This window comes from Nothobranchius furzeri, chromosome 10 (genome assembly GCF_043380555.1).
Source record: "Nothobranchius furzeri strain GRZ-AD chromosome 10, NfurGRZ-RIMD1, whole genome shotgun sequence".
Classification (NCBI taxonomy): domain Eukaryota; kingdom Metazoa; phylum Chordata; class Actinopteri; order Cyprinodontiformes; family Nothobranchiidae; genus Nothobranchius; species Nothobranchius furzeri.
This window is the reverse complement of record NC_091750.1, coordinates 36051394-36075297: the sequence shown is the minus strand read 5'-3', so window position 1 is coordinate 36075297 and position 23904 is coordinate 36051394. Positions and strand designations below refer to the sequence as shown.

General features: G+C 43.2%; 2 protein-coding genes across 3 annotated transcripts in view; both read right to left on the bottom strand.

Annotated features, from left to right (window-relative positions):
- The window catches only part of snapc4 (small nuclear RNA activating complex, polypeptide 4), a 36833-nt gene extending 33988 nt beyond the window's left edge, over window positions 1-2845 (bottom strand). The window contains exons 1-7 of one of the 2 annotated variants that reach the window (XM_070555584.1): window positions 2741-2845; window positions 2579-2654; window positions 2134-2247; window positions 2006-2046; window positions 1735-1857; window positions 1531-1653; window positions 1317-1451 (exon numbers count right to left, since the gene is read on the bottom strand). In XM_070555584.1, the coding sequence (XP_070411685.1) occupies window positions 1317-1451; window positions 1531-1653; window positions 1735-1857; window positions 2006-2046; window positions 2134-2247; window positions 2579-2618 (576 nt within the window). In that variant the 5' untranslated portion in view covers window positions 2619-2654; window positions 2741-2845. Of the gene's footprint in view, window positions 1-1316; window positions 1452-1530; window positions 1654-1734; window positions 1858-2005; window positions 2047-2133; window positions 2248-2578 lie in introns of both variants that reach the window. The other variant, XM_070555583.1, reaches the window with a different exon arrangement.
- A 5027-nt stretch (window positions 2846-7872) lies between these two features.
- LOC107386182 (interleukin 1, beta) lies at window positions 7873-9334 on the bottom strand. The gene is made up of 5 exons (XM_015960415.3): window positions 9263-9334; window positions 8949-9178; window positions 8692-8853; window positions 8443-8573; window positions 7873-8351 (listed from the first exon to the last, which is right to left on the bottom strand). Exons 2-5 carry the CDS (start codon window positions 9163-9165, stop codon window positions 8130-8132), a joined length of 732 nt encoding a protein of 243 aa, XP_015815901.1. The 5' UTR covers window positions 9166-9178; window positions 9263-9334; the 3' UTR covers window positions 7873-8129.
- Between the last annotated feature and the right edge of the window lie 14570 nt (window positions 9335-23904).

Below are 23904 nucleotides of genomic sequence, written 5' to 3'. Positions count from 1 at the left end.
AGACCAGATCTAGACCAGACCAGACCAGATCCAGACTAAATCAGACCAGATCTAGACCAGACCAAGACCAGATCTAGACTAAACCAGACCAGATCTAGACCAGACTCAGACCAAATCTAGACTAAACCAGACCAGATCTAGACCAGACCCAGACCAGATCTAGACCAGACCCAGACCATATCTAGACCAGACCCAGACAATATCTAGACCAGACCCAGACAATATCTAGACTAAACTAGACCAGATCTAGACTAAACCAGACCAGATCTAGACCAGACCCAGACCAGATCTAGACTAAACCAGACCAGATCTAGACCAGACCCAGACAATATCTAGACTAAACTAAACCAGATCTAGAATAAACCAGACCAGATCTAGACCAGACCCAGACCAGATCTAGACTGAACCAGACCAGATCTAGACCAGACCCAGACCAGATCTAGACCAGACGCAGACAATATCTAGACTAAACTAAACCAGATCTAGAATAAACCAGACCAGATCTAGACCAGACCCAGACCATATCTAGACTAAACCAGACCAGATCTAGACTAAACCAGACCTAGACTAAACCAGACCAGATCTAGACCAGATCAAGACTAAACAGACCAGATCTAGACTAAACAGACCAGATCTAGACCAGACCCAGAACAGATCTAGACTAAACAGACCAGATCTAGACCAGACCCAGACCAGATCAAGACTAAACCAGACCAGATCTAGACCAGACCATATCTAGACTTAACTAGACCAGATCTAGACTAAACCAGACCAGATCTAGACCAGACCCAGAACAGATCTAGACTAAACCAGACCAGATCTAGACCAGACCAGACCAGATCCAGACTAAACCAGACCAGATCTAGACCAGACCCAGACCAGATCTAGACTAAACCAGACCAGATCTAGACCAGACCCAGACCAAATCTAGACCAGACCCAGACAATATCTAGACTAAACCAGACCAGATCTAGATCACACCCAGACCAGATCTAGACTAAACCAGACCATATCTAGACTAAACCAGACCAGATCTAGACCAGACCCAGACCATATTTAGACTAAACCAGACCAGATCTAGACCAGACCCAGACCAGATCTAGACTAAACCAGACCAGCTCCACTAGCTGACCTACTGAACTAGGAGTTTTGTTTCAATTTTAGAAGACAGTTGTTTTAGGTGTTCTGCCCCCACTGAGAAGATATTAGTTCTGGTCTGGTTCTAATGAGCTGCTACTTTAAACTGGAAAACATCACTAGTTAAAATAAGGTTGGTTTTGTGCGTCTCTATGTGTCCCTGTCCCTGTCCCCATTACCAGTCCTGTCAGCTTGTCCTTGAAGTATGGTTTCAGGAAGCTTCCCAGGAACATCCTGGGTGGATACTGAAGCGAGGAGGTGGGACGTTCTTTGGACTCCTTGATTGGTCCAGAAATCTGTGACAAGATGTCCCTCTGCAGATACATGTCTCACATCAGTAACTTGCACACACCCAACTGAACTGTGTACGGTTTTAATCTGTCCGGTTCTCACCTGCTGTGTCTGATTTTGAGTCAGGAGTGTCTCAAGCTGGTCCAGAGTCTCCTGGATCACCTGCTGGTAGACCAAGTTCACCTGAAGACACGAATCAACAGACTCTGACAGACCCAGGTCACTCTGAGGACAAAGAACAAAGGTTTAACTTGCAGTTGGTGTACACACACACACACACACACACACACAATCGCAAGTTCTAACCGTGTCACTGGAGCTGCTGTCCCTGCTGGACACACTGAGTGGACTGTGTGGTCCCAGCATGTCCTCCAGGTTCTGGATTGCTGTTTGGATCTTTTTCTTCTGGACCAACAAGCTGGCTGCACACTGAAAACACACACACACACACGTTAAAAGTCTTGCCCAAGGGCACAACGGCAGAGGAGGAGGGAACTGAACCACCAACCTGCTCCTCCCCCTCCTCCTAAGACATACCTGTCCTCTTTAACTCAACAGGGACCGTCTCCTTGCTTACCTGTCCCACCTCATCCTGCTCGTCCTCACTGTCTGAGACATCTGATGAGTCACAGGGACACAGAATGAGACAAAAGACAGACAGGCAGAGTGATACAATTGTGATGGGAAAGACAGATGTCTCTTTACCCGTCTCACTGCTCAGCAGGTCCAGTTCAGTTTCATCCACAGAGAGTTTCTGTTGAAGCTCCTCCACCTGTCTCTGGACCCTGTCCCTCTCAGCTGACAGTGACACAGACATGTCTTTGGGCAGAGACAGACAAGCCAGAGGTCAAAACATGAGGTGACCCATTGGACGCGAGTGCTTGGTCTGGTGGTCCGTCTCCTATGTCCTTCATTGTCTCCATTTCACCTGTCCTCAAACACTCCCAACTCCCTTATCCACCTTTATCCCTACCCCACCTATCTCGTCCTCCATCCCACCTGTCCTCCATTCTCAAACATCCCCGTCTCCCTTACCGCCTCTGTCCTCCCTCGTTTCCATCCCACATGTGCCCTGGCCACGGACCTCCATGCCTTTCCGGGTTCCACCTGTCCCGTTAACAGCACCCGTTTCTTCACCTGTGTATCTCACCTGCGTTTGTGTTGGTCACATTTCCGCCGCGCGTCTCCATTCGGTGAGCTGTGACGCTAGCATATTACCCAGCAGGCTGTGCGAAAAGATAAACGTTTCCGTTACGTTTCTTTGTTCGGATTTGGTTCTGCACTTTTCAGACGACCAGAGCGTTCTGCTCACCGTCGGTCGTCCGTTGGAGCTCTGCTGTTGAAGAAAACAGAATGAACCACCGAATGCTTTATTTTTGTTCCGGCTTCCGGGTGCGTTTCCGCCTAGCCCTTGAATAACCTTTATTAAAACCGTGGTTGGTTAACACAGGGCTTTCAGACTCACCGACACACAAATATCACTCTCCACATGCTCGCACGCGACACACCCAATTTCTCACGAGCAAAAAGAGTTCATGTGTCAGAGATACACTCCCCTAGCTCCGGCGCTGGAAACGCAGTTTTTAATTGACTTAATATGAACGAAGAGGTGATTATCGCCCTCCAGTGGCGACGAGGTGGAACTACAGTGGTTCTAGTGCGTAACCCTAACCAGCGACTTTATGTATGTGTATACTGACTGATTATATATATTACTATATTCTATGTACTATATACTGACTGATATATAGATCTATATATCTATAATATAAGAAAATTCTTCGTCTTCCTCCGCTTATCCGGGTCCGGGTCGCGGGGGCAGCATCCCAATTAGCATCCCAAAAATCGCCAAGGTACTGGAGAGGAGGGTCCGATCGATAGTTGAATCTCAGATAGAGGAGGAGCAATGTGGTTTTCGTGCTGGCCGTGGAACTGTGGACCAGCTCTATACCCTTGCAAGGGTGATGGAGGGGGCATGGGAGTTTGCCCAACCAATCCACATGTGCTTTGTGGATTTGGAGAAGGCTTATGACCGTGTCCCCAGGGGCACCCTGTGGGGGACGCTCCAGGAGTATGGGGTGGGTGGCTTTCTGTTAAGGGCCATTCAGTCCCTTTACCAGAGGAGCGTGAGTTTGGTCCGCATAGCCGGTTGTAAGTCGGACCTGTTCCCGGTGAGGGTTGGACTCCGCCAGGGCTGCCCTTTGTCACCGGTTCTGTTCATCACTTTTATGGACAGAATTTCTAGACGCAGCCGTGGTGTGGAGTGTGTCGAGTTTGGTGGCAGGAGAATCTCGTCTCTGCTTTTTGCGGATGATGTGGTCCTCCTAGCTTCATCCAGCTCTGACCTTCAGCTCTTGCTGGGTAGGTTCGCGGCCGAATGTGAAGCGGCTGGGATGAGGATCAGTACCTCCAAATCTGAGACCATGGTTCTCGACCGGAAAAGGGTGGCTTGCCAACTCCGGGTCGGGGGAGAGGTCCTACCTCAAGTGGAGGAGTTTAAGTATCTCGGGGTCTTGTTCACGAGTGAGGGTAGGAGGGATCGGGAGATCGACAGGCGGATTGGTTCGGCGTCTGCAGTGATGCAGACGCTGAGCCGATCTGTCGTGGTGAAGAGGGAGCTGAGCCAGAAAGCCAGGCTCTCGATTTACCGGTCGATCTACGTCCCAATCCTCACCTATGGTCATGAGCTTTGGGTAATGACCGAAAGAACGAGATCGCGGATACAAGCGGCCGAAATGAGTTTCCTCCGTAGGGTGGCCGGGCTCAGCCTTAGAGATAGGGTGAGGAGCTCGGACATTCGGGAGGGACTCGGAGTAGAACCGCTGCTCCTCCGGATCGAAAGGAGCCAGTTGAGGTGGTTTGGGCATCTGGTCAGGATGCCTCCTGGACGCCTCCCCGGGGAGGTGTTTCGGGCATGTCCTGCCGGCAGAAGGCCCCCGGGTCGACCCAGGACACGTTGGAGAGGTTACATCTCCAATCTGGTCCGGGAACGCCTTGGGGTCCTGCCGGAGGAGCTGGAGGACAAGGCCGGGGAGAGGACGGCCTGGAGCTCCCTAATTGGGAAGAAAATACGCAATCTAAAATAAATGTATTTAGTTACAACAGTTTGCCAGAGTAAGTGTATAGTTTCTTATCGTTATCTCTAATCCTTACATTTTTACATTTTTTTATTTTTCAAATTTTTATGAAAATGAAATAATTTTTCAAATGTTTTTATTTTAAAAATCTTTCTTTCTTTCTTTCTTTCTTTCTTTCTTTCTTTCTTTCTTTCTTTCTTTCTTTCTTTCTTTCTTTCTTTCTTTCTTTCTTTCTTTCTTTCTTTCTTTCTTTCTTTCTTTCTTTCTTTCTTTCTTTCTTTCTTTCTTTCTTTCTTTCTTTCTTTCTTTAATGCCAGTTATAAAATTAATACTTGTTCGTTCAAAGACCAATAAATACCAAACTGCATATCTAATAAACAACTTCAAACATTGATACAGACATTGAGTTTTTTTAAAGGTTCATATTTTGTGCAGAACAGCAGCAGCGCTAAAGTTTTTGGGTTTCACATGAATGCTTAAACTACTCCAATAATTTTAATAAAACAAATACATCAAAGTAACAGTAGCACAATAGAAATGCAGTTCTTGTTTACTGTTCTTTGTCTAAATAAACTTTTAATGCAAGTACTTGTAATCTGCCATTTGATATGATTGATGGCAACAATCTGTACTCTGGATTATCTGTGCAGGTATTATTTAGGTAAACTCGTTTTACCCTCTGGCGGATCAAAGTTGTTGCTACAGGCAGTATTTCCTGTAAATTCCTTCAAAATAAGGCTACGGGGTTTAAATGAGTGTTGACAGGATAATAAGTGTAAAAATGGGAGAGCCAGAAGACCTTCACGCATGGACGTCATTTTTGCTTTAGATGTGGGGTGGGGGTGGGGGGGTATCTTTACAGTAAGCTCTGATAGGAAAAAGGCTTCAACACAAATGGTTGTTTTTCACGTGGTCCTAAAGCTCAACCAGTGTCAATTTAATATAGCGTAATATTGTTTTTGGATGGTAAAAGGTGCAGGGGTCAAATCTTGACTTTGGAAAAAGTGTGTGTGTGTGTGGTGGGGGGGGGGGGACATGTCCCCCCTGTCCCCCCCAAAATTACATCCATGCCTTCACGTATACAAACTACTAAAACTCAACAAATCTATTGACCTTATCTGTGTTCAACGGGATTATGTCAACGAGCTAAGCAGCTTGTTACCATCGACGTGTAAAAATACAACACCATAAACATATCTGGTGGCCACAGGGCGAAACTAAATCCAAGCTAGACTCTGGGATTTAAAATTAAATGAATATAAAATACGTATTTCTTTGTTACACAATGTAATCATTAACATCTGTAGGCTGTCTAATAAACACTAATTCATTAACAAATTGGACTTTTTTTTAAAAGTACGCACTTTGTTTTGAACAGAAAAAAACACCAATGTATCTGGATTTAACAATCAATGTATAAGCTACTAAATAAAATAAATTAAACACCAAATACAATGAGAATAACCAGCAACAGATTAGCAATTCACTTCTTTTTTACTGTTTGTTCTTTGTCTAAAAATATTAATTAAATTACTTGTAATCTTTTAGTTTTACTTGATTAATGGCTAAATATTCTGTCTATGGGATTCACAGTGTACGTGCTGCTTTTCACCTGGAATGGAAACAGGAAACTGAGATTTTGAGAGTGGATTCCTTCAAAATAAAACATGCCACTTAAAGAGCAAGTCACCCCCTATCAGAGTCTAACTCCACTCCCACTTCATGTTTGAAAAATGCAACAAATGCTGTTGCCTGGCAGACCGAGAGGGCGGAGCTGCTAACAAATACACACACACACAGGCTCACAACAGCACTGTGACATCATTATGTACCAGTTTACATCATAGCATACCTCTTAGCCAATAGCGGTGGCAGATTTAAATTCAAATACAGTGCAGAGTTTTTACCTGACAACGGCACAACACTGCCAGTTTTAGGCAGAATATTTAAATTTTAAAGAGCAAGTCACCCCCAAATGACATTTTTTTTTGCAGATAAACTATTTAAATGTGTGTTTAATCGTGCTACAGACACGTGTAGTCAATAATTTGGCAGTTCAGTGCATCTTGGTTAAAATTCAACAGCGGCCGCGCGCAGGACGCAGCTGGAGGATTTGAGCCGTTGCCGCTGCGTCCTCTCTGCTCATAGAATGCCCGCAAAGCTGAGTCCATAAATGACGTCATATATGTGGATACTGGATCTTTTTTCAGGCTTCCCGCAATTTGAGTTTTTAAGAAACCCACATCTTGATTCTGGGTTTGTAATTACTGCCTTACTGACAATTGTACCGAGTAAATATTACCGTTTTCTTTCCCTGTAATGCCTTACATTACCACATTACAGCAAAAAGCAATGCATTACAGTAACTAATTACTTTTGTACCACGTTACTCGCACGTAACTTATGCTGTAACTTCACCTTGCCCTGCCTGCTCCTTGCTGCCCGCCGGCTGTGATCACAAGCGACACCATAGTAGTTCCCGCTGCTTCTTTGGGAAACGGCGCAAAAAAATCAAAAAACTTGATCTTGTAGGCGTGGCGGTGGGATTTCAGCCGTGGCGGCCCGCCACGGCTACGCCTATGTAAGGGAAACCCTGCTGTGAATAATAAATCTTGCTGTGTACAATCAAGGCTGAATATATTTGTAGCTGTTTTTTTGTTGTTGAGAAAAATGGGTTTCTAGAGACTTATATACGTATTCAGGCAAAGTTATCCAACTTTAAAATTTTATGTAACCCTAACTGACTCCGGTTTGAACTGTGTGCTTATTCATTTTGTGTCTGTGACGAAGCCACGGAGACTTAATAAAGAAGTCACCTTGTGAGAAGTGAATCCTTAATGTTTGTCAGTCATACAGAAATACTTGATTTCAAGAGGAAAGACAGCTGAAACTGTAGTTTTGTAAAGCTTTGACACAACAAGGAAATTTAATTAGATATCCAAATTTGAATTTTATCATCAAATAAAATCTTAGAATAAATAAACACATTTTAAGGGAGTAATAAGGAAAAGGAGATTAACACCTTTCAGCATTTCCTGCTTTTTCCAGCAGTGATATTGCTAATTCTGTTGAAGGAAATTCACTGTTTAATGAGACAGCTGGTGAAAATGATATGTAAATAAGTAAGAATGCATGTAGACCTACGTAATTAAGCAAAACTGAAACACTAATATAAAGTATATATATTATATATTTTTTCTCCCTTCGAATCTGGGAGGGTGGAACCCCAGCTCCAGCTATGGACGAGCCCCCAGGGGGCCCAACTTGATATTTTTTTCACGGGGCACAAAATCTCTGGCAGCCCCCCTGCTGCTATTAACTGGGAACCGATGACATCTGGTCAAAAACACGAAGCTCAAACAGAATATTTCTATCAGGATTTATTTCATTAATTAAATACATTTTGAAAAGGCAGATAAAAAAACACACCGTTCATAAATAGAGAAATAAATATTTGAAACAATAGAGAAGGATCCCCACACACTCAGGTGCCAGCTTGGGGTTGGATTTAACAACACACCTGAATCTCTGTACTTGGTACATACAGCATGTAAATCATGCACACGTCTTCCCAGCAGACGGCGGTAGTGCTTTCCTCAGACCCACCGACTCCTCCGCCTGGTTTTAAATCTGCCGCTGGATGGTGAAGGTCCGGTAGCGAGCGGCGCCCTCCTGGCACATGTCCACCGGTTCGTTGTCCTGGGTGGACGTGCTGATGTACCAGTTGGGGAAGGAGGCAGACATGAGTGTGCTGACGTTCAGGCCCGTGTCCTGTTTGTAGAAGAGGAACCGCTTCATCTCACTCTCAGCGCCGATCGGTGAGAGGGTTCTTTTGTCCTCCACTGCCTGGAGAACGAACAAAAGATCAGTGTCGGCAAGGTTCTTCTCGCCGTTTCGGCCAAGGTGTGCTCGGCTGTGACCGGTGTGAGAGGTTTACCTCCAGATGCAGCGTTGGCTTGTCTCCTTTTTTGTGGCAGGACAGGTATAGATTTGTGTCTTTGATGCCCAGAGCGACAGGCTTGGCGTCGGAGCTGCTGGTGAGCACGTAGGTGGACATGTTCAGGAAAACTGAGGAGAGAGCGGAGGACGCGGGTTAACAAAAGCAAAGTCTTCATGTTTTTGTTCGTCTACCTCTTATGTGACGTTATCCCCCCCCCCCCTGCCAGGTCGATTCCTCAGCAGTTACCTTTGCGGGAGTCGTTGCCGCCCTGCAGTAGCACTGCGTGCAGCTCCATGCTGTTCTCCACCAGAACCAAGCTTCGTTTCTTGCTGTCGGACACAGAACAGACGCCCTGACCCGTGTAGCTGAACTGAGGTGGAGCTGACCTCCTCTCAAAAATGTTTTTCTCTAAAAGAAGAAGAAGAACACATTAGGTGAGCAACGCCGTTCTGTTCAGCTTTAGTCTGACCTCATGAGAAAGGAGAGTGTTTAGTCTCCTGTACCTTCTACGATGCTCTCCAACACCACGCTGAGCAGGTTCTCATCCCTGAAGTCGGTGCTCAGCACGTCTTCCGAGGTTCCAGCCTTCAGCCTCTCGATGGCGATGATCAGGTTGGCGACGTGCCTCATCGAATGTGGCTGATGGGAGATCTCCAGGCCCAGACCTTGGGGCATCTTCTTGGACCAAATGCTGCTCATGTTGCAAATCTCTGCTGCCATTTTTTCTACAGATCTGCAGAAATAAGGGAAGCGGTTGGTTTAATAACACCGTAAAAGAGTTTGTGATGTTCCATAAAGCTGCTGAGAATCCGTTTACCTGCTGAAGAGACGGGGAGCTGTTCTAGTCTGTGTGTTTGGTGATCAGCTGCTCAGGTGTTCTGGCTGCCGGAGCCGCCCGGCAGGGCTTTTATGGTCCTCAGACAGGAAGTGGGACAACCTGCGATGATGAAACCTTGTACTTGCACGCTCGCCGGGTGGTTGTGTAACTGACTCAGGAAATAAAACCAGTTCAGGCATGTAACGTCACACCGTAGCGTGCAAATGCAGTGGCTCAGCGCTGGCGTTATTTACATAGTTTTCTAAATAAACAAACAAATAAATAATAAAGAGCGTTGTGGGCTAAACACCTCATAAAAGGCTCATGATTTAAACTAATGTTGCCTCCAGAAAGACGTACTCGTGTTTTCCCCACAAGAATGTTTTAATTAGTCCATAAAAAACTGACTGATTCTCCGTCTGTGACCTGACATTTTTCCAAAAAGGTTTAAAGCAGCAGTTCTCTGTCTGTGTTGAGTGAGTCTCTCCACGAGTAAATAATGTTTTGTCTTCAGTTTCTACAAAATTCTCCAATGAAACATTTTTATCATTAAGGTTTTAAGTATTTCAGTGTTTTATCATCATCATCATCATCATCATCAAATAGAAAGACTCAGAGGTCTCATCTGAGAAACTCATTCATGCGTTCAATTCAATTCAATTCAATTCATTTCAATTCAATTCAATTCAATTCAATTCAATTCAATTCAATTCATTTCAATTCAATTCAGTTCAGCCCTGCGATGGACTGGCTCTTTGTCCAGGGTGTACCCCGCCTGATTGCCCATTGACCACTGGAGATAGGCACCAGCCCCCCCGCAACTCTGTGTGGACAAGCGGGTTCAGAAAATGGATGGATGGATCAATTCAATTCAATTCAATTCAATTCAAATATACTTTATTAATCCCAGAGGGAAATTAGGGTTTCAGTACACACAATTCAGAGATCAGACATACATGGGCATAGACACATGACAAGAATTGGTGACTGGTCATTCGCAACCCCGAGTCGCGCTACCTTAATAGAGATCAGAGGGTTATATGAGGATTGGTTCAGGTGGAGGGAAAAAGGCACTTCAGAGTTACCCTCCACAGGGAGGGCAGCTTTGCTCTGCAAAAAACACCTCAGACAGAAATGCAACAGACTTCAGACAACACAACATAAGTGTCCACTAGGTGGGGTGGTGGGGTTGGGGACTCTCCACACATCAGTGCATGCAGCCGCGATGAGCAGCGCTTGTCATCTCAGTCTGGACGGGGGAGGGAGGTTGTTGGGGTTTGGAGGGCACAGTGACTCCTGGAACGATTCAGCGGCCTTCACAGCCTGCAGTCCCGCTCAGGCTGGGATAGGGAGACAGAGTTGCCATAGCGACGGCATCGTTCCACATATCTTCTGAGGGGGGAATATTCGTTGCAGCCTTACAGGCTCAAGGGTACCAGATTCAGATTAGAAATTGTTTTGGGGCCCGACAGAGATAATTTCCTGTCCGTCTTAAAGTTCCGCTGGTCCTCAACCTCTCAAAATCCCAATAATGGTGTAAATTAATCTATCCCAATCCGTGCTGATTCGTCCACTCGCTCCTCGATGGCATCCATCTTTTGTGCCAATGCATGAATCTCAGCCAAAGTCCCAAGCTTACGACTCTTCTAGACAATTATGTGATTCTGTGCGTTCACAGGGCGGTGTAATCCATCCCTGAGCTCGGGGAGAGCGCCAATATTCCTCGACAACTCGTTAATTTTCCGGTAAGCCAGGAAGCCTCCTAGGCCAAAGAGCAGGAAACCCGACACCAACACCACGAATATCCACACGTCTTCAGAATCCTCCACAGACAGCTGAGAGAGGCAGATCAGGTTCCACTGTTTCCAGGAGTCCATGATATGCCCAGCTGGCTCTGTCCCAGAGGGGCACCCGGGAGCCCCTTCTCCCGTTCTCATCGTTGGAAATTTTTTTTTGTCAATCGCGTTAAGTGACCAACTGACCAGGTCCATTTTAGTAATTTCAGTTTCCAGTTTCCAGAATAAATGCAGAAGCTCCGTAGACCCAGAGACAAACAAAGAGCATTGGGATAAGATAGGGAGGAGAGGAGGAACAAAGCGTCTGTACTCTCCAAGAGCCAGAGGAACAATTCATCTCCAGCAGGCTGGACTGTTGCGATAGTCTTCCCAAAAAAAAGCTGGGAAGCATCTGCAGCTTATTCAGAACGCTGCTGCCAGAGTCCTAACAAGAACCAAGAGAACCAAGCACACCACGCCTATTGCGGCTGAAACGTGGGGGTGCAGTTTGGGCTGCCGAGTGATGACGTGGTGCTTCACACCCGGGTCTGATCAACCAGGGGTGGGCCAACCCCGGCAGAGGGTGTTCTGTGATAAGTGGCCGAAACACCCGATGAGGTCGGGGCACACAACTGAAGATGCGTCGCACCAGATTCACCGTGAAATCTGCGGCGGAGCTCACTCCACCAAGGACAACGTTCAGTTGCTGTGCTGAAAGTTAGGGATCTTTAGCGTCCAGTCCAAGTAAGAATCAATCTGCACTGGTTACCAGTAAGCCACAGAATCATTTCTAAGCACTTTACTGGTTTATGCATCACTCAGTGGCATGGGCCAAAATACTTGTTGGATCTCCTTCCTGTATATCCACCCAGCAGGGCTCTGGGATCCTTAGGAAACAGTAAGCTGGTAGAACCCGGGTCAGAACCAAACTGCTGCTTGTAACTACAATGGACTCAGTGGTCTCCTTTAAAAAGCAGCTGAAGACTCACCTGTTCTGGCTTTTGTAAGACCTTCATCACCTCTCTCTCTTTATTCTGCTCTCCCCTATTCCACCTTCCTCAGGATCCACTGACTTCCCTCTTTCCTTCTCTCTCTCTCTCTCTCTCTCTCTCTCTCTCTCTCCATCTTTCATCACAAGTGTCTATTTTTTGCTCATTTTAAATATATTTTTAATGATTTTCTAAATTATTTTTAACATTTTTTGTTTTTGTGAAGCGCCTCGCGATCTTTATCTTGAGAGGCGCTATAGAAAAGATCTTTTCTTCTTCTACTTCTTCTTCTACTTCTTCTAGGCTGCTCACGGATGGAATCAGCTTCCCCGTGACCTCAAATGTGCCCCATCTCTGGCAACTTTTAAATCAAAGTGGAAAACTTTCACGTATTCATCATGATTTCATCATAAATGTGAATTTAAATGGGTCTGGGTTCATTTACGCGTTGACTTTGATGCCCATGCTCCTCTCGCTGATGGACAGCACAGTGAACTGCCTCGGCGTATTTAATGGGACGTGTAGATGGAGCGCCGTGCTGTTACAGAAGAATTCAAATGGAATTACAGTGGTTGTTATCAGTGACCTCACGTCTTTACGGGAACGGTTCTGTCACATCTTTTCTTTACTAAAGCGTGTAACATTAACCAGGATGGAGAGGAAGCATTCCCGAGCGAACACTCCAGGAACTCGTCTCAGAGCCACTCCTGTGTCTACTACGCAGGTGAAGTGTAAACCGTGTTTTCTGTCTGGAGGCTGGTTTCAGTCCAGATTTACTGCTTTTGTTATCTTCATCAGCTCTTCTCTTCCGTCCTGGAGCTCTCCCTGGAGAGGGAGACATTCCCGGGCACAATGGTGCTTCCCCTGACTGTGGCTGGATTTTACTCTCACGCTCCTGACACGCCTCGGTCTTATCTCCGCTGCATCAGTGTTATTCTCTCCATCTGTTTCATCTGAGTCATGTTTTATTGCATCTTAGCATAAGATGAAACTACTGGAGCATGATTTACGAGTTTATGTTTGTATAACTCAGATTTTCTGGTTTAAAGTCTGGAGCTTGAATATAAAAATGTAAAAGTTTCTCTCCTTTCTTCTGATTTTGACACAGTTGAAACTGTTTCACATTCAGTTCCTTCAGCAGACATTTCTGGTTTCCACAGATCGGTTTTGACACATTTATGTCTGACAGCTCCGCAACTCCTAGCTTTGTGTTTGCTGCTGTTCGTAATCTAACCGACGCTTAACCCTCACTCATGGTGAGTCGAGGTCGAAGCCTAAAAGTTCCAGATTTCTCCTGATCTGAGAACAGTCATCAGAGGAAATGTCAGATTTTCTCTGCTGGTCTTTCCTAACCTTCTCACGTCTTTAGGTGACTCTTTGGGGTTTTGAGGTTCTTTTGATGTGGAAAACAAAAAAATTGCGCCACTTAGAAAGTTACAAAAGCGGGTTGCTCACGGCCCTGAATGACATCATCATGCCTGCAGGGCCGACACTCAGATTAGACCGTCCGGCTGCTGCAGGCATGGTTCTGCTTTGTACAGAAGACAGTAATCTCAGTCAGCTCGGCCCAGGCATCCACGTGCACCCCCCCCCCCACACACACACACCCACACACACCCACACACATCTGCTTCCTATCTGAGTCCAGACAAAGGCTCGTAGCAGCCCGTCCGTCACAGGTAACTTCATTCATTCCGGTTTAAACCACAAAACTCCTTTACATTCAGCTTTATGATAAATATGTCATTTTTATTTATTTATTTTATCCACTTCAGACCATTCAAGCAAATTAAAATCAAATACAAAGCAAACATTTCTTATGTAGAGGATTTAGAGATTCCTCTTTGGTCCTTAAAGAGTAAGTCACCCCCCTACTGGAGTCTAACTCCACTCCCGCTTCCTGTTTCAGTAAACTTTTAATATAAGTTTCTACCAGGTGTTTTTATAGTTGATAATTCGTGATGTTAACCTTTTAGAGGGATCTGTTTGCTTGTGTTTTTACCATTTTTGTACAAATAAACCCATTTTAAACTCCTCCGCCAGTTTTTATGTTATCCCCATCCTTCACATTTTACCATCTCATGTCGGGGACGTAACACCGGTTTAAACCACAAAACTCCTTTACATTCAGCTTTATGATGAATATGTCATTTTTATTTATTTATTTTATTCACTTCAGACCATTCAAGCAAATTAAAATCAAATACAAAGCATACATTTCTTATTTAGAGGATTTAGAGATTCCTCTTTGGTCCTTGAAGAGTAAGTCACCCCCTACTGGAGTCTAACTCCACTCCCGCTTCCTGTTTGAAAAATGCACCACAATGAGGTGTTGCCTGGCAGACTGAGAGGGCGGAGCCAATAACAAATGAACACACAGGCTCATAGCAACATTGTGACATCATATGGTAACCTGCTAATATCATAGGATACATTTTAGCCAATAAAAAAATGGCAGATTTAAATTCAAATGTAGTGTAGAGTTTTTACCTGAAGAGGGCGCAACACTGATAGTTTTAAGCAAAATATCACAATTTGAACAAAGATGCACTAACGTGCCAACTTATTGACTACATGTATCTACAGCATGATTAGACTCTCTTTTATATAGTTTATCAGCAAAAAAAAGTTGATTTGGGGGGGACTAGCTCTTTAAAGGGGAACTGGGAGAAGCTCGAGGCTTTTCATTGCCCTATCCCTCAACATCTTCCAAAATCCAAATAAACATCTCTAAACATACATCATAAACAAAATCAATAAGCAAAACTTTAATTTTCACATCAGCAAGAAATCATATAAACACTTTACTTTTACATCTTAAATAAAATCCAAAATCAAATTTAGATCTTATTGACTTTAATTGCTTTGCCAAGTTCTTAATGTCTATCATAATTCATTAGCACATTAGTCATTTCCCAAAAGTTTTCTTCTATATAATATTTTGAATTGTACAACAGTTTAACACTATTTATGTTTTCCTCTAAGCTGTTCCACCAAACCACTCCTCGGACTGAAACGGTCATACTTTTTCGTGTGGTACGTACACATTATTGGCAATTACTGTTATTATTTTAGCGTTACTTGCTCTTCGGATCCTTGAATAGATGCTTTGGTGAAATGAGGATTTTTATTTTGGATGCAGAACATTTTTGGGAGTTTGGATCCAGGCAGGAAATTCTTTCTTTCTTTTGTGTGTGTGTGTGTGTGTGTGTGTGTGTGTGTGTGTGTGAGATTGAATCTCATCTGGTTCTGCATCAGCTGCTGTAAATATCCTAAGAAGCTGCGGTTGATCCGCAAACGTATAATAAACCTTTTTACCTCTGAGCCTTTAAGACTTTAGCAGCTCGGCCACTTAGAGTATATTTAGTTACTAGATTGTTTTAAAGCATAAATAAAGGAAAATTTTAATTAAAGTAAATAAAGCCCCCAAAGCACAAGTAACTGAAAATGAAGCAAAACATGATACATCATTTTTGGGTTATTAACAGTATTTTCAGGATTTTATTTGCAAATTTTAATTAACATTTTGGCAATTTTATTACAAAGTTTGAACGCTTCTGCCACAAATCATTGGAAACTTGAGAAAGTTTTATTCTACAGTAAAAGGAAACGGCAGATAAAAATAGTCTTGGTAGTAAAAACAACCCCGAGTTAGGCTTGAACCACGCTGGACAGTCTAGGGTTTCATAATCTAATAAAACAAAAGCAGGGGAAATTTTTATCAGGTCCTGAGCAAATGTGTGTGTGTGTATGCACCCAAGGGTGTGATGCTTTAATTCCTTCTTGAATCATGACTCAGCTTTAATTGTTTAGTCTAACTTCCTGATGGGGACGGGAATCTGCCTCAGAGCAACAGCTTCAGCTCTCCTACACTATCGTCACTAATTCACATCAAATCACTTTGGGCCTTAAATGGCCTGTATTTGATAGAGCGCCTTCTAGAGTCCTGGAACCCCCCAAGGCGCTTTACAACACAGTCATTCATCCATTCACACGCTGGTGGTGATTAGCTACGATGTAGCCACAGCTGCCCTGGGGCGCACTGACAGAGGCGAGGCTGCCGAGCACTGGCGCCACCGGTCCCTCCGACCACCACCAGCAGGCAACGTGGGTTAAGTGTCTTGCCCAAGGACACAATGGCAGCGACAGACTGAGCGGGACTCAAACCTGTGTAGAGTTAAAGAGTTACAATTTAATTACTGACCATAGACATTAAAGATCCATATCGATTATGGATCCCATCTTATGGACACTGGGCTATTTAAATCAGAAGATTGGTTCTTTTTATTACAGGGAAATTAAATAAACACTTTGCACGAACTGAGAGACGAGAGAAGAGAGAGAGACTTTCAAACGTTTAAGAAAATTTATAATCTAAAAGATTTTAAACAGTTTAACAGAAAAAACTCTCTAACGATGGATGCTTGTGGAATGGAATGTGAGGTGGAGTGTGTGTTGGTGCGATGTCAGTTCAGAACCTCCGATCCGGAGAAGCGAGTCTGAGGGAGAGATGATGTTTTGCTCCTAACTGATCAACGTTTGAACCGTGGTCATAAAACAACATGAGACGCCATTTGTGTCGCATCCACATACCCTCCAGTGATATCAGGATGCCAGGTCCACGGTCCCTCCTCTGGTACTGGAGCCGATGAAACGGCGTCGACAACACGACAAACCAGTCTTTGGATAGTCTCCAGGTAAAAAGCGACAGGTGTTTCACAGCGTCAAAAGGGACCCCCCTTGGGTCAGCGGGTTCAGCTTTTATTCTGAAGGAACCGTTGTTTGTTGATAACAACGACAGGATTTCCCAGCTTGGCGGTTCTTAGCTTAAAAAGGAAAGCATAGATGGCCGGTCCATACTTCACTTAGCATGCGGTGAACTTCAGGGGATCTGGAGATCTTGTTGAATACTGAACTTAAAATGGCGTTGGACTGTTTTACTAATCTGGATGTTTATGATTCTGGACAAATCAAAGCTGACAGATTAAATAAACACCACAGAGACTCTGCCATGCTTCAGACGTGAAGGTTCTGATTGGTTCAGTGACAACAATGTGTCATGTGATTTTTCACCTTAATGTATCAGTGTTGGAAATCATAAAACTAAATGTATGTGTAAACCTGGCTCATCCCTTTGGTTATGCCACTGTAGAATTAGAATGCTGGAGGACAAACTTGTAGTTTTCTGTTCGCCTGCCATAGAAACGTGACAGGTCCGGTCCCTCTGTCCTCCCAGACCCGCTTGGTCCAGCCAGACTGCACAATTTCCGTTTCAGTTAGTCTGTGTGCAACAAGCGAAGTGACAAAAACAGTTCTGAGAAACATAAACCCACAACAACCTTTAAGCGTTAGTCCGAAGGTTTCAGCTCACGTCGGAAACACAAAACAGATTTATTAAAAGGTTTGTTTGAAGAGGTTCAGAAAAAAAACAGAAATGACAAAATATTAAACATCTGACATAAATGAAAATAAAAATTAAGTATTGTTCTGGGATTTTTAAACATTTTTCCAAATAAAGGATTTAACAGCTTAGAGAATTTGTGAAAGTAAAGATTATTTATTTTAACTTAGCAGAGTTGAACCCCCGAACCCCGACCACAGCACACCTTCATCATGTCGTCCATGTTTGTTTCGTTCTTTTTGACATGATGATTATCAACATTTTTGTTTTGTTTTGCATCAAAATAACAAATAAATCTACGGCAGTCAACAAGGGTCTTTTTAAACATGTATGAGAAACATAACCTGTAGAAATATGAAAGTAGACACACTTTTAGTGGTTTAATTAACCACTTCCAGAAAACTGAATCAACTCATTCTTCTCCACGACTTAACGAGGATTCCTGGTTTCCAACAGGCCTCGCTCCATTTGAGTCAGAAGTGAGAGAAATGTGAGAAAACTTTGGGAGAGGTTGGAGACTTTGTTGAAAACCATCTGAGACACAATTTAGACAATTTGTGAATTTACCATATGAACCCTCACGGCCTCTGCGCTCCTCTGGCAGGCGTCTCCTGCTCATCCCTAAAGTCAGGACACACACTCACGGCGAGGCGTCCTTCCAGTATCACGGCCCTCGCCTCTGGAACGATCTGCTGGAGGAGCTCAGGGCCGCAGAGAACTTCATGTTTAAGTCCAGGCTCAAGACCCGCCTATTTGGGTTAGCATTTATCTAATTATTTACTACAGTTTTATTTCTCGTTTTACATGATTATATTTTATTACTGGCTTTGCATGTTTTATATGATTATATTTTAGCATTGTTTCATTATTTAATAATATAATTATTTTACTGTCTATATGATTTTATTTATTATTTATTTTCTTACTTATGTCTTTTATATTAGCTCTTTTATTTTCATATTTTTACTCATTGTAATCCAGTGTTTTCTCTGTAGGGGCCCTCTGCCCCGGGGGCGGTGGTCAACTGTTGCTTCCTGGGCGCTCTACAGGCAGTGTTTGAGTGGAGGTGGGGTCTATGCTCCCCCTCCTCTGAGCGCCCTGACTTAAGCCTAGTCCACACGTAGCCGGTTTTTTTAAAAAACGAATATCCGTCCCTCCAAAAACTTGCATCCACACCACCTCGTTTAAAAAAAAAACTCTGCCCACACGTACCCGGATAAATACGTTGTTAAAGACATGCCAGACCTGTAGGCGGCAGTACGTCCCCCGTTCTTAACCTCGTCCTTCGTCTGTGGTCTTCCGCAAGGAGCAGTAATTCCGCTTGCAAAAACAAACAAGCAAAAAGCGCTTGGACAATTGATAAAGCGAGCGCAGCTCTGAGGGCATCCATGCTGTCGGCTAGTGTAAACACAGGTCGCACACGTGATGTCAGCATTCTTTTGTCGCAGAAAGTGACGTTGCGGACCTTAAAACTCCGGTTTTGTCTGTCCACACGCAGACACCCAAAACGGAGAAAACGCAGATCTTCACTTTGGCCGGAGTTTTTAAAAAGATCTGTTTTCGTGTGAAAAAACTCCGTTTTCGTGTGGATGACAGGCCAAAACGTAGAAAAATATCTACGTTTTGGCAGCTCCCCGGCTACGTGTGGACAGGGCCTTAGTGTGGAACACCAGATGCTGCCGGGGCAGATGGCTCCTCTGATGGAGTTTCCTTGCCTTACCTTAATTAGCTCATCTGGACTCAGCCGAATATAAATTTTTACTGATGTGTGTGTGTGTGTGTGCATATGTCTGTTAATGTTTTTAAACGGTTATGGGAATTTGGGGTCATTTTAATTCTGCAAAGCGCTTTGAGTACCACTTTGCTTGAAAAGCGCTTTATAAATAAAATCTGATTGATTGACTCAAACGCATCAGTACAATTATAATAGTTTCACTTTTGATGTAGCCGTGGTGCACATGTTCATTTGTCTCAAACTAAGAATTCCCAATAAACCTTAATAATTAACGTCAGTCATATATCTGACCATCTAAATGTTTGTGCTTCTGCCTCTGACCTGTCGGCCTTGAACTCTCATATCTTCGTAGTTCTGCTTGAGTGAAACCTTCGGGAGGAACCTGCTGTAACCTGAGGAGGATTTACGGGACGGCGGTAATCCTCTGCTAACTCACCTTTCAGATTTCCTCCCAACTTTCTCACAATAAACCAAAGCAGCGACAAAGAGACGTCACAATAAACCCAACAGCTGGTTTCTGGAGCCGCCCACGTTTTGATCGAGGGCCTGTTTCATCACATCTTGTTTGTTTACACGCCCTCGCTCCACCTTTACAGCCGGTTTTCCGTCTGGAGTCGCAGAACTGCTTCAACAAACAAAATTCCCAGTGATGAAACCAGCAGCAGCTTTGGGAATTTTTCTGGTTGACATTTCAAGCAACTTCTGTAAAAACATCTGAGCTTCATTTCCTCGTGGCTCGGCGCGTCACACGACGAAGAGGTCGTTATTCGTTACTGTTGTTGAATCAGAGGTTGTTTTTCCTTTCTGCAGGAAGTCAGCGTGGCACAGAAGGACTTCCTGCATCAGGATTAAAGGAGGAAATCTTGTTGGTTAGAGAAATATGCTAAGCTTAAGATACAACACATTTTATTATTATTACCATTACAAATACTATTAACGCTAGTTTTACTATTAGTAGTATTAAAATCACACCAATAGAGTGACAGTGGCAGAGCAGATAAATGCCTGCCCGTGTCCCCACGTAGTCGCTGTGCCCTTGAGCAAGGCACTTCACCCTCCTTTCCTGCTGCTGGTGGTCGGAGGGTGGTGCCGGTGCTTGACAGCCTTGTCCCTGTCAGCGTGTCCTAGAGCAGCTGTGGCTATGCTGTAGCTCATCACCACCAGGGTGCGTATGACTGGCTGTGTTGTAAGGTGCCTTGGGGGGATGTAGAACTCTTAGGCTCTATATTAAATACAGGCCATTTTTAGAACAAATCATTTATGGCCGTTTTTCATTCATTTTCTTGTTTACGAGTTCCAATAAATAATCTTATGGAGTAAAAACAAAAACATAATTCACAGAAAAACTCTTTAAATCCACACGTTTTTATAAAACGCCCACTGCACGGGAAATTTCACCTGACACGTATGTTTCAGTCTGTGGGAGGACACCCACCCACGCATGGGGAGAACGTGGTAATCCCACGCAGAAAGGCTGCAGCCGGGATTTGAACCTATGACCATGTTCTGGGGCAACTTTAACACAATTCAGCCCAAACTATTAATGTTCAACAATTATTCAAACACCACAAATGCTGTCTAATCTAATAAACACCGATTCCAACAAAACATAATCCCAAATAATCATAGAGAAATTGTCTCAGGTTTATTAACAACTTTCTTCATCTTCAAAACTCATCAACACAGAAATTATAAAACAGTATTTACAACCATCTTCCTGTTTTTCATTTAAAATGTTCCAGAGACAATCAACCGAACCCTCCCGCCCCCAAAAACCATTCAACACAATCAATGACTGAGGTACAAAATTAAACTGATTGAAAAAGTCACACACATGCCAAAAATGAACCATTTTAAAGCAAGTCTGTGTGTGTGTGAGAGAAAGGACCATCCCCGTTTACAGACAACACACACACACACACACACACACGAAAAGCATCTGAAATGGGAGTGTGTATGTGTGCGTGTTAATATACTTCAGGAATGAACATAAAATCTGCCGAGTCACTGAAAGCGTTGCTCCGCCACAGAAAGGCAGGTTTTGAAATCATGGTCTGCAGAAATGTTGCGACAGCGTTGCGGAGAGAGCAATTTTGGCAAATTTCTCTTATTTGGGAAAACACTGCTTTCATGTGAAAGTGCAACAAATAATCTGATTTCTCATCAAAGGACATTTTAAAGGAACTTTTCGCAGAACCAACAGGAAAAAGGACTAAATAAAGCCTCATGTGGGAGTTTTCTGTGCCTATAAATTCACAAGTTGTTTATTACTTCACATTTTTACACAAGCTGGTGTTTACACCCGGGGCAGGAGCTTTCAAAATCCAAATATAGGTTTTGTTAAAGTTTGCTTAATTTATGCCATTACTTCTTTTTCTAGCAGTTCAAACATTAACTCTGGATCAACTTACAAAAATAAAAGCTTTTATGTGAATTAAAGATGAGGTTTGGTGGCTAAAATGGCCAGATCTAAAAATGAAATATCACAAAAAAAAGTTTACATGAAGTGTTTACACCAGGAACTTAAAGGAAACTAAAAATAGGAAGATGAATTAAAAAAAACCATAAAGATCCAGACTGATGAAAGGAAGTTAGACCCAGCTGCAGCTGAAGATTAAGTTTAACCCAACAATGAGCCATGATGGCAAAACAAAAAGCTTCATAAGGCACAGAAATAAAATGCTCCTTGTTTGTGATTTCAACAGAACGAAGCATCTTATTTTTATTATCAGAGGACAAAAAAACCCCACAGGCAAGCTGAAACAGTAAAGGCATCAGAGCTCATTTCACCTGAGAAGGTGCAGCAGCAGCTTCCTCACCTGTAGGGGGAAAATCTAGAGCTGTCTCAAGTTTTGTTTCTTTGTCGATGCAAAAATATAAAACAACTGCATTAAAATACTTTAAAATAATATCATCAAATTTAGTCTACTAAACTCCAGATTCAAACCTCCTTTTTAAAAATCTGTGCAGTCAAACCTGCATCAACAAGTAAATAATTTAAACACTGCTCGTGTTTTTAAGATTAAAAAATTAAGGCAACGCTGCAACTCAAGTCCTGTAAACTGAACATCTGACCAAAAACGTGGCCTAAAGGGGATCTACAACTTCTACTTGCTAAAACAGTTCTTTGGGATCGTGTTTGTGTCGAACGGAGCACGTTTTTCTCATGTTACACCAGCAGAAACGAACCCGCGCACACAAAAAGTAAGGATTTCCCGATTTCCCTAATTCTTGAGAAAAGTTGTGACATGTGACCCTTCTAGAGTCTGTAAACATCCACAAATTAGACTCAGAAAGTTCTGCATAAAAAAAAAGAAAGAAAAAAAAGAGAAATGAAATCATCTTGTGATGTTTCGGTTTCAGATTTAAGGTGGAAATACAAAGAACACGTCTGTCAAATGATTCATTTCCTCTTTTAGAACACGAGATGACAAACCTACAAGTTAATTAGGCACAAACATTCAGCTTCATGAGAGTTTGTGACATCATTCTCTGACATAAGCAGAATAAAAATGTGTTTTTTTTAAAGGTTTCAAATTGTTGTTTGTGTGAATCAACCAATGTAGGAAAAGCTGAATAATCCACCTTAACTGCAGGACTCACCCGTGAGTAGAGTTTTATATATAGGAGGAGAAAGGAGCTGAAATGATATCAGCTGCTAAGGGATGGATAAAAAACAAGGAGTGTGTGGATTCAAAGTATATTAAAAAAATGTTTGCCATCACAACAAAAAATCTGAAAATCAGGTTCCTTTCTTCATTTATGAGTGGAAAAAACGGGACTGTAGATTTTCTTCACAAAGTCAATAAAAATACAGTATAAGGAAAAGTCAAACGTTTTAGGACAATTTTATCTTAACATTTCCTCTTAAGGTACAGTAAAATATAACGGGAGTGCGGTCATAAAATATACAGAACTGTTGACCGTTCAGCTGAAGACCAGCATAATGATTAGAGTTTTACTAAACAAAATGCAAAATAATCACATAAATATGGTCTTTGTTTGCCCCTCGCAGAAAGAAGTCTGAACATTAATGTGAATAAATAAAGTTTTGTCTAGTCAGGAGGTGAAGCTGCGCTCCACTTTGGGTTTCTGGGATGTTTTTGGTCACAAACACAAAAACAGAAAAAATAAAAATAAAAAATATATAAGAGAGAGTCACCCTTTTATAAAAAAGTCTTTTTGCTCTCAGGTTCCGTTCTCTCATGAAAACCGATTCCAGATCTCTGCTCAAACCAGTTTCAGGAGTGTGAGAGGAGGGCAGTTCCCGGTTTGTGTTCCGGTACTAACCCTGGTTCGTGTTCCGGTAATTATCCCAGTTCGTGTTCCGGTACTAACCCTGGTTCGTGCTCCGGTAATTATCCCGGTTCGTGTTCCGGTACTTATCCCAGTTCCTGTTCAGGTACTAACCCTGGTTCGTGTTCCGGTAATTATCCCGGTTCGTGTTCCGGTACTAACCCTGGTTCGTGTTCCGGTAATTATCCGTTCGTGTTCCGGTACTAACCCTGGTTCGTGTTCCGGTAATTATCCCGGTTCGTGTTCCGGTACTAACCCTGGTTCGTGTTCCGGTAATTATCCGTTCGTGTTCCGGTACTAACCCTGGTGTCCCAATTAAGGCATTAATTTGATTCCGATTGATTGTCTTGAACACAAAAACTAAACGGTTTGAATCTTTTCTCTGGAAAACAAGAAGATAAAAACTGCTGTCATCCCTCCCTCTTATGTTTCCGTCTCTCTCAGAG

What these genes read in the sequence shown, in the direction of transcription:
- LOC107386182 (XM_015960415.3), bottom strand. Translation starts at nt 9,165, where the DNA reads ATGGCAGCAGAGATTTGCAACATGAGCAGCATTTGGTCCAAGAAGATG. An exon ending in CGGCAACGACTCCCGCAAAG is followed by an intron (nt 8,574 to 8,691) that starts GTAACTGCTGAG and finishes CTCTCTCCTCAG; the next exon opens with TTTTCCTGAACATGTCCACC. An exon ending in AGCCAACGCTGCATCTGGAG is followed by an intron (nt 8,352 to 8,442) that starts GTAAACCTCTCA and finishes TTCGTTCTCCAG; the next exon opens with GCAGTGGAGGACAAAAGAAC.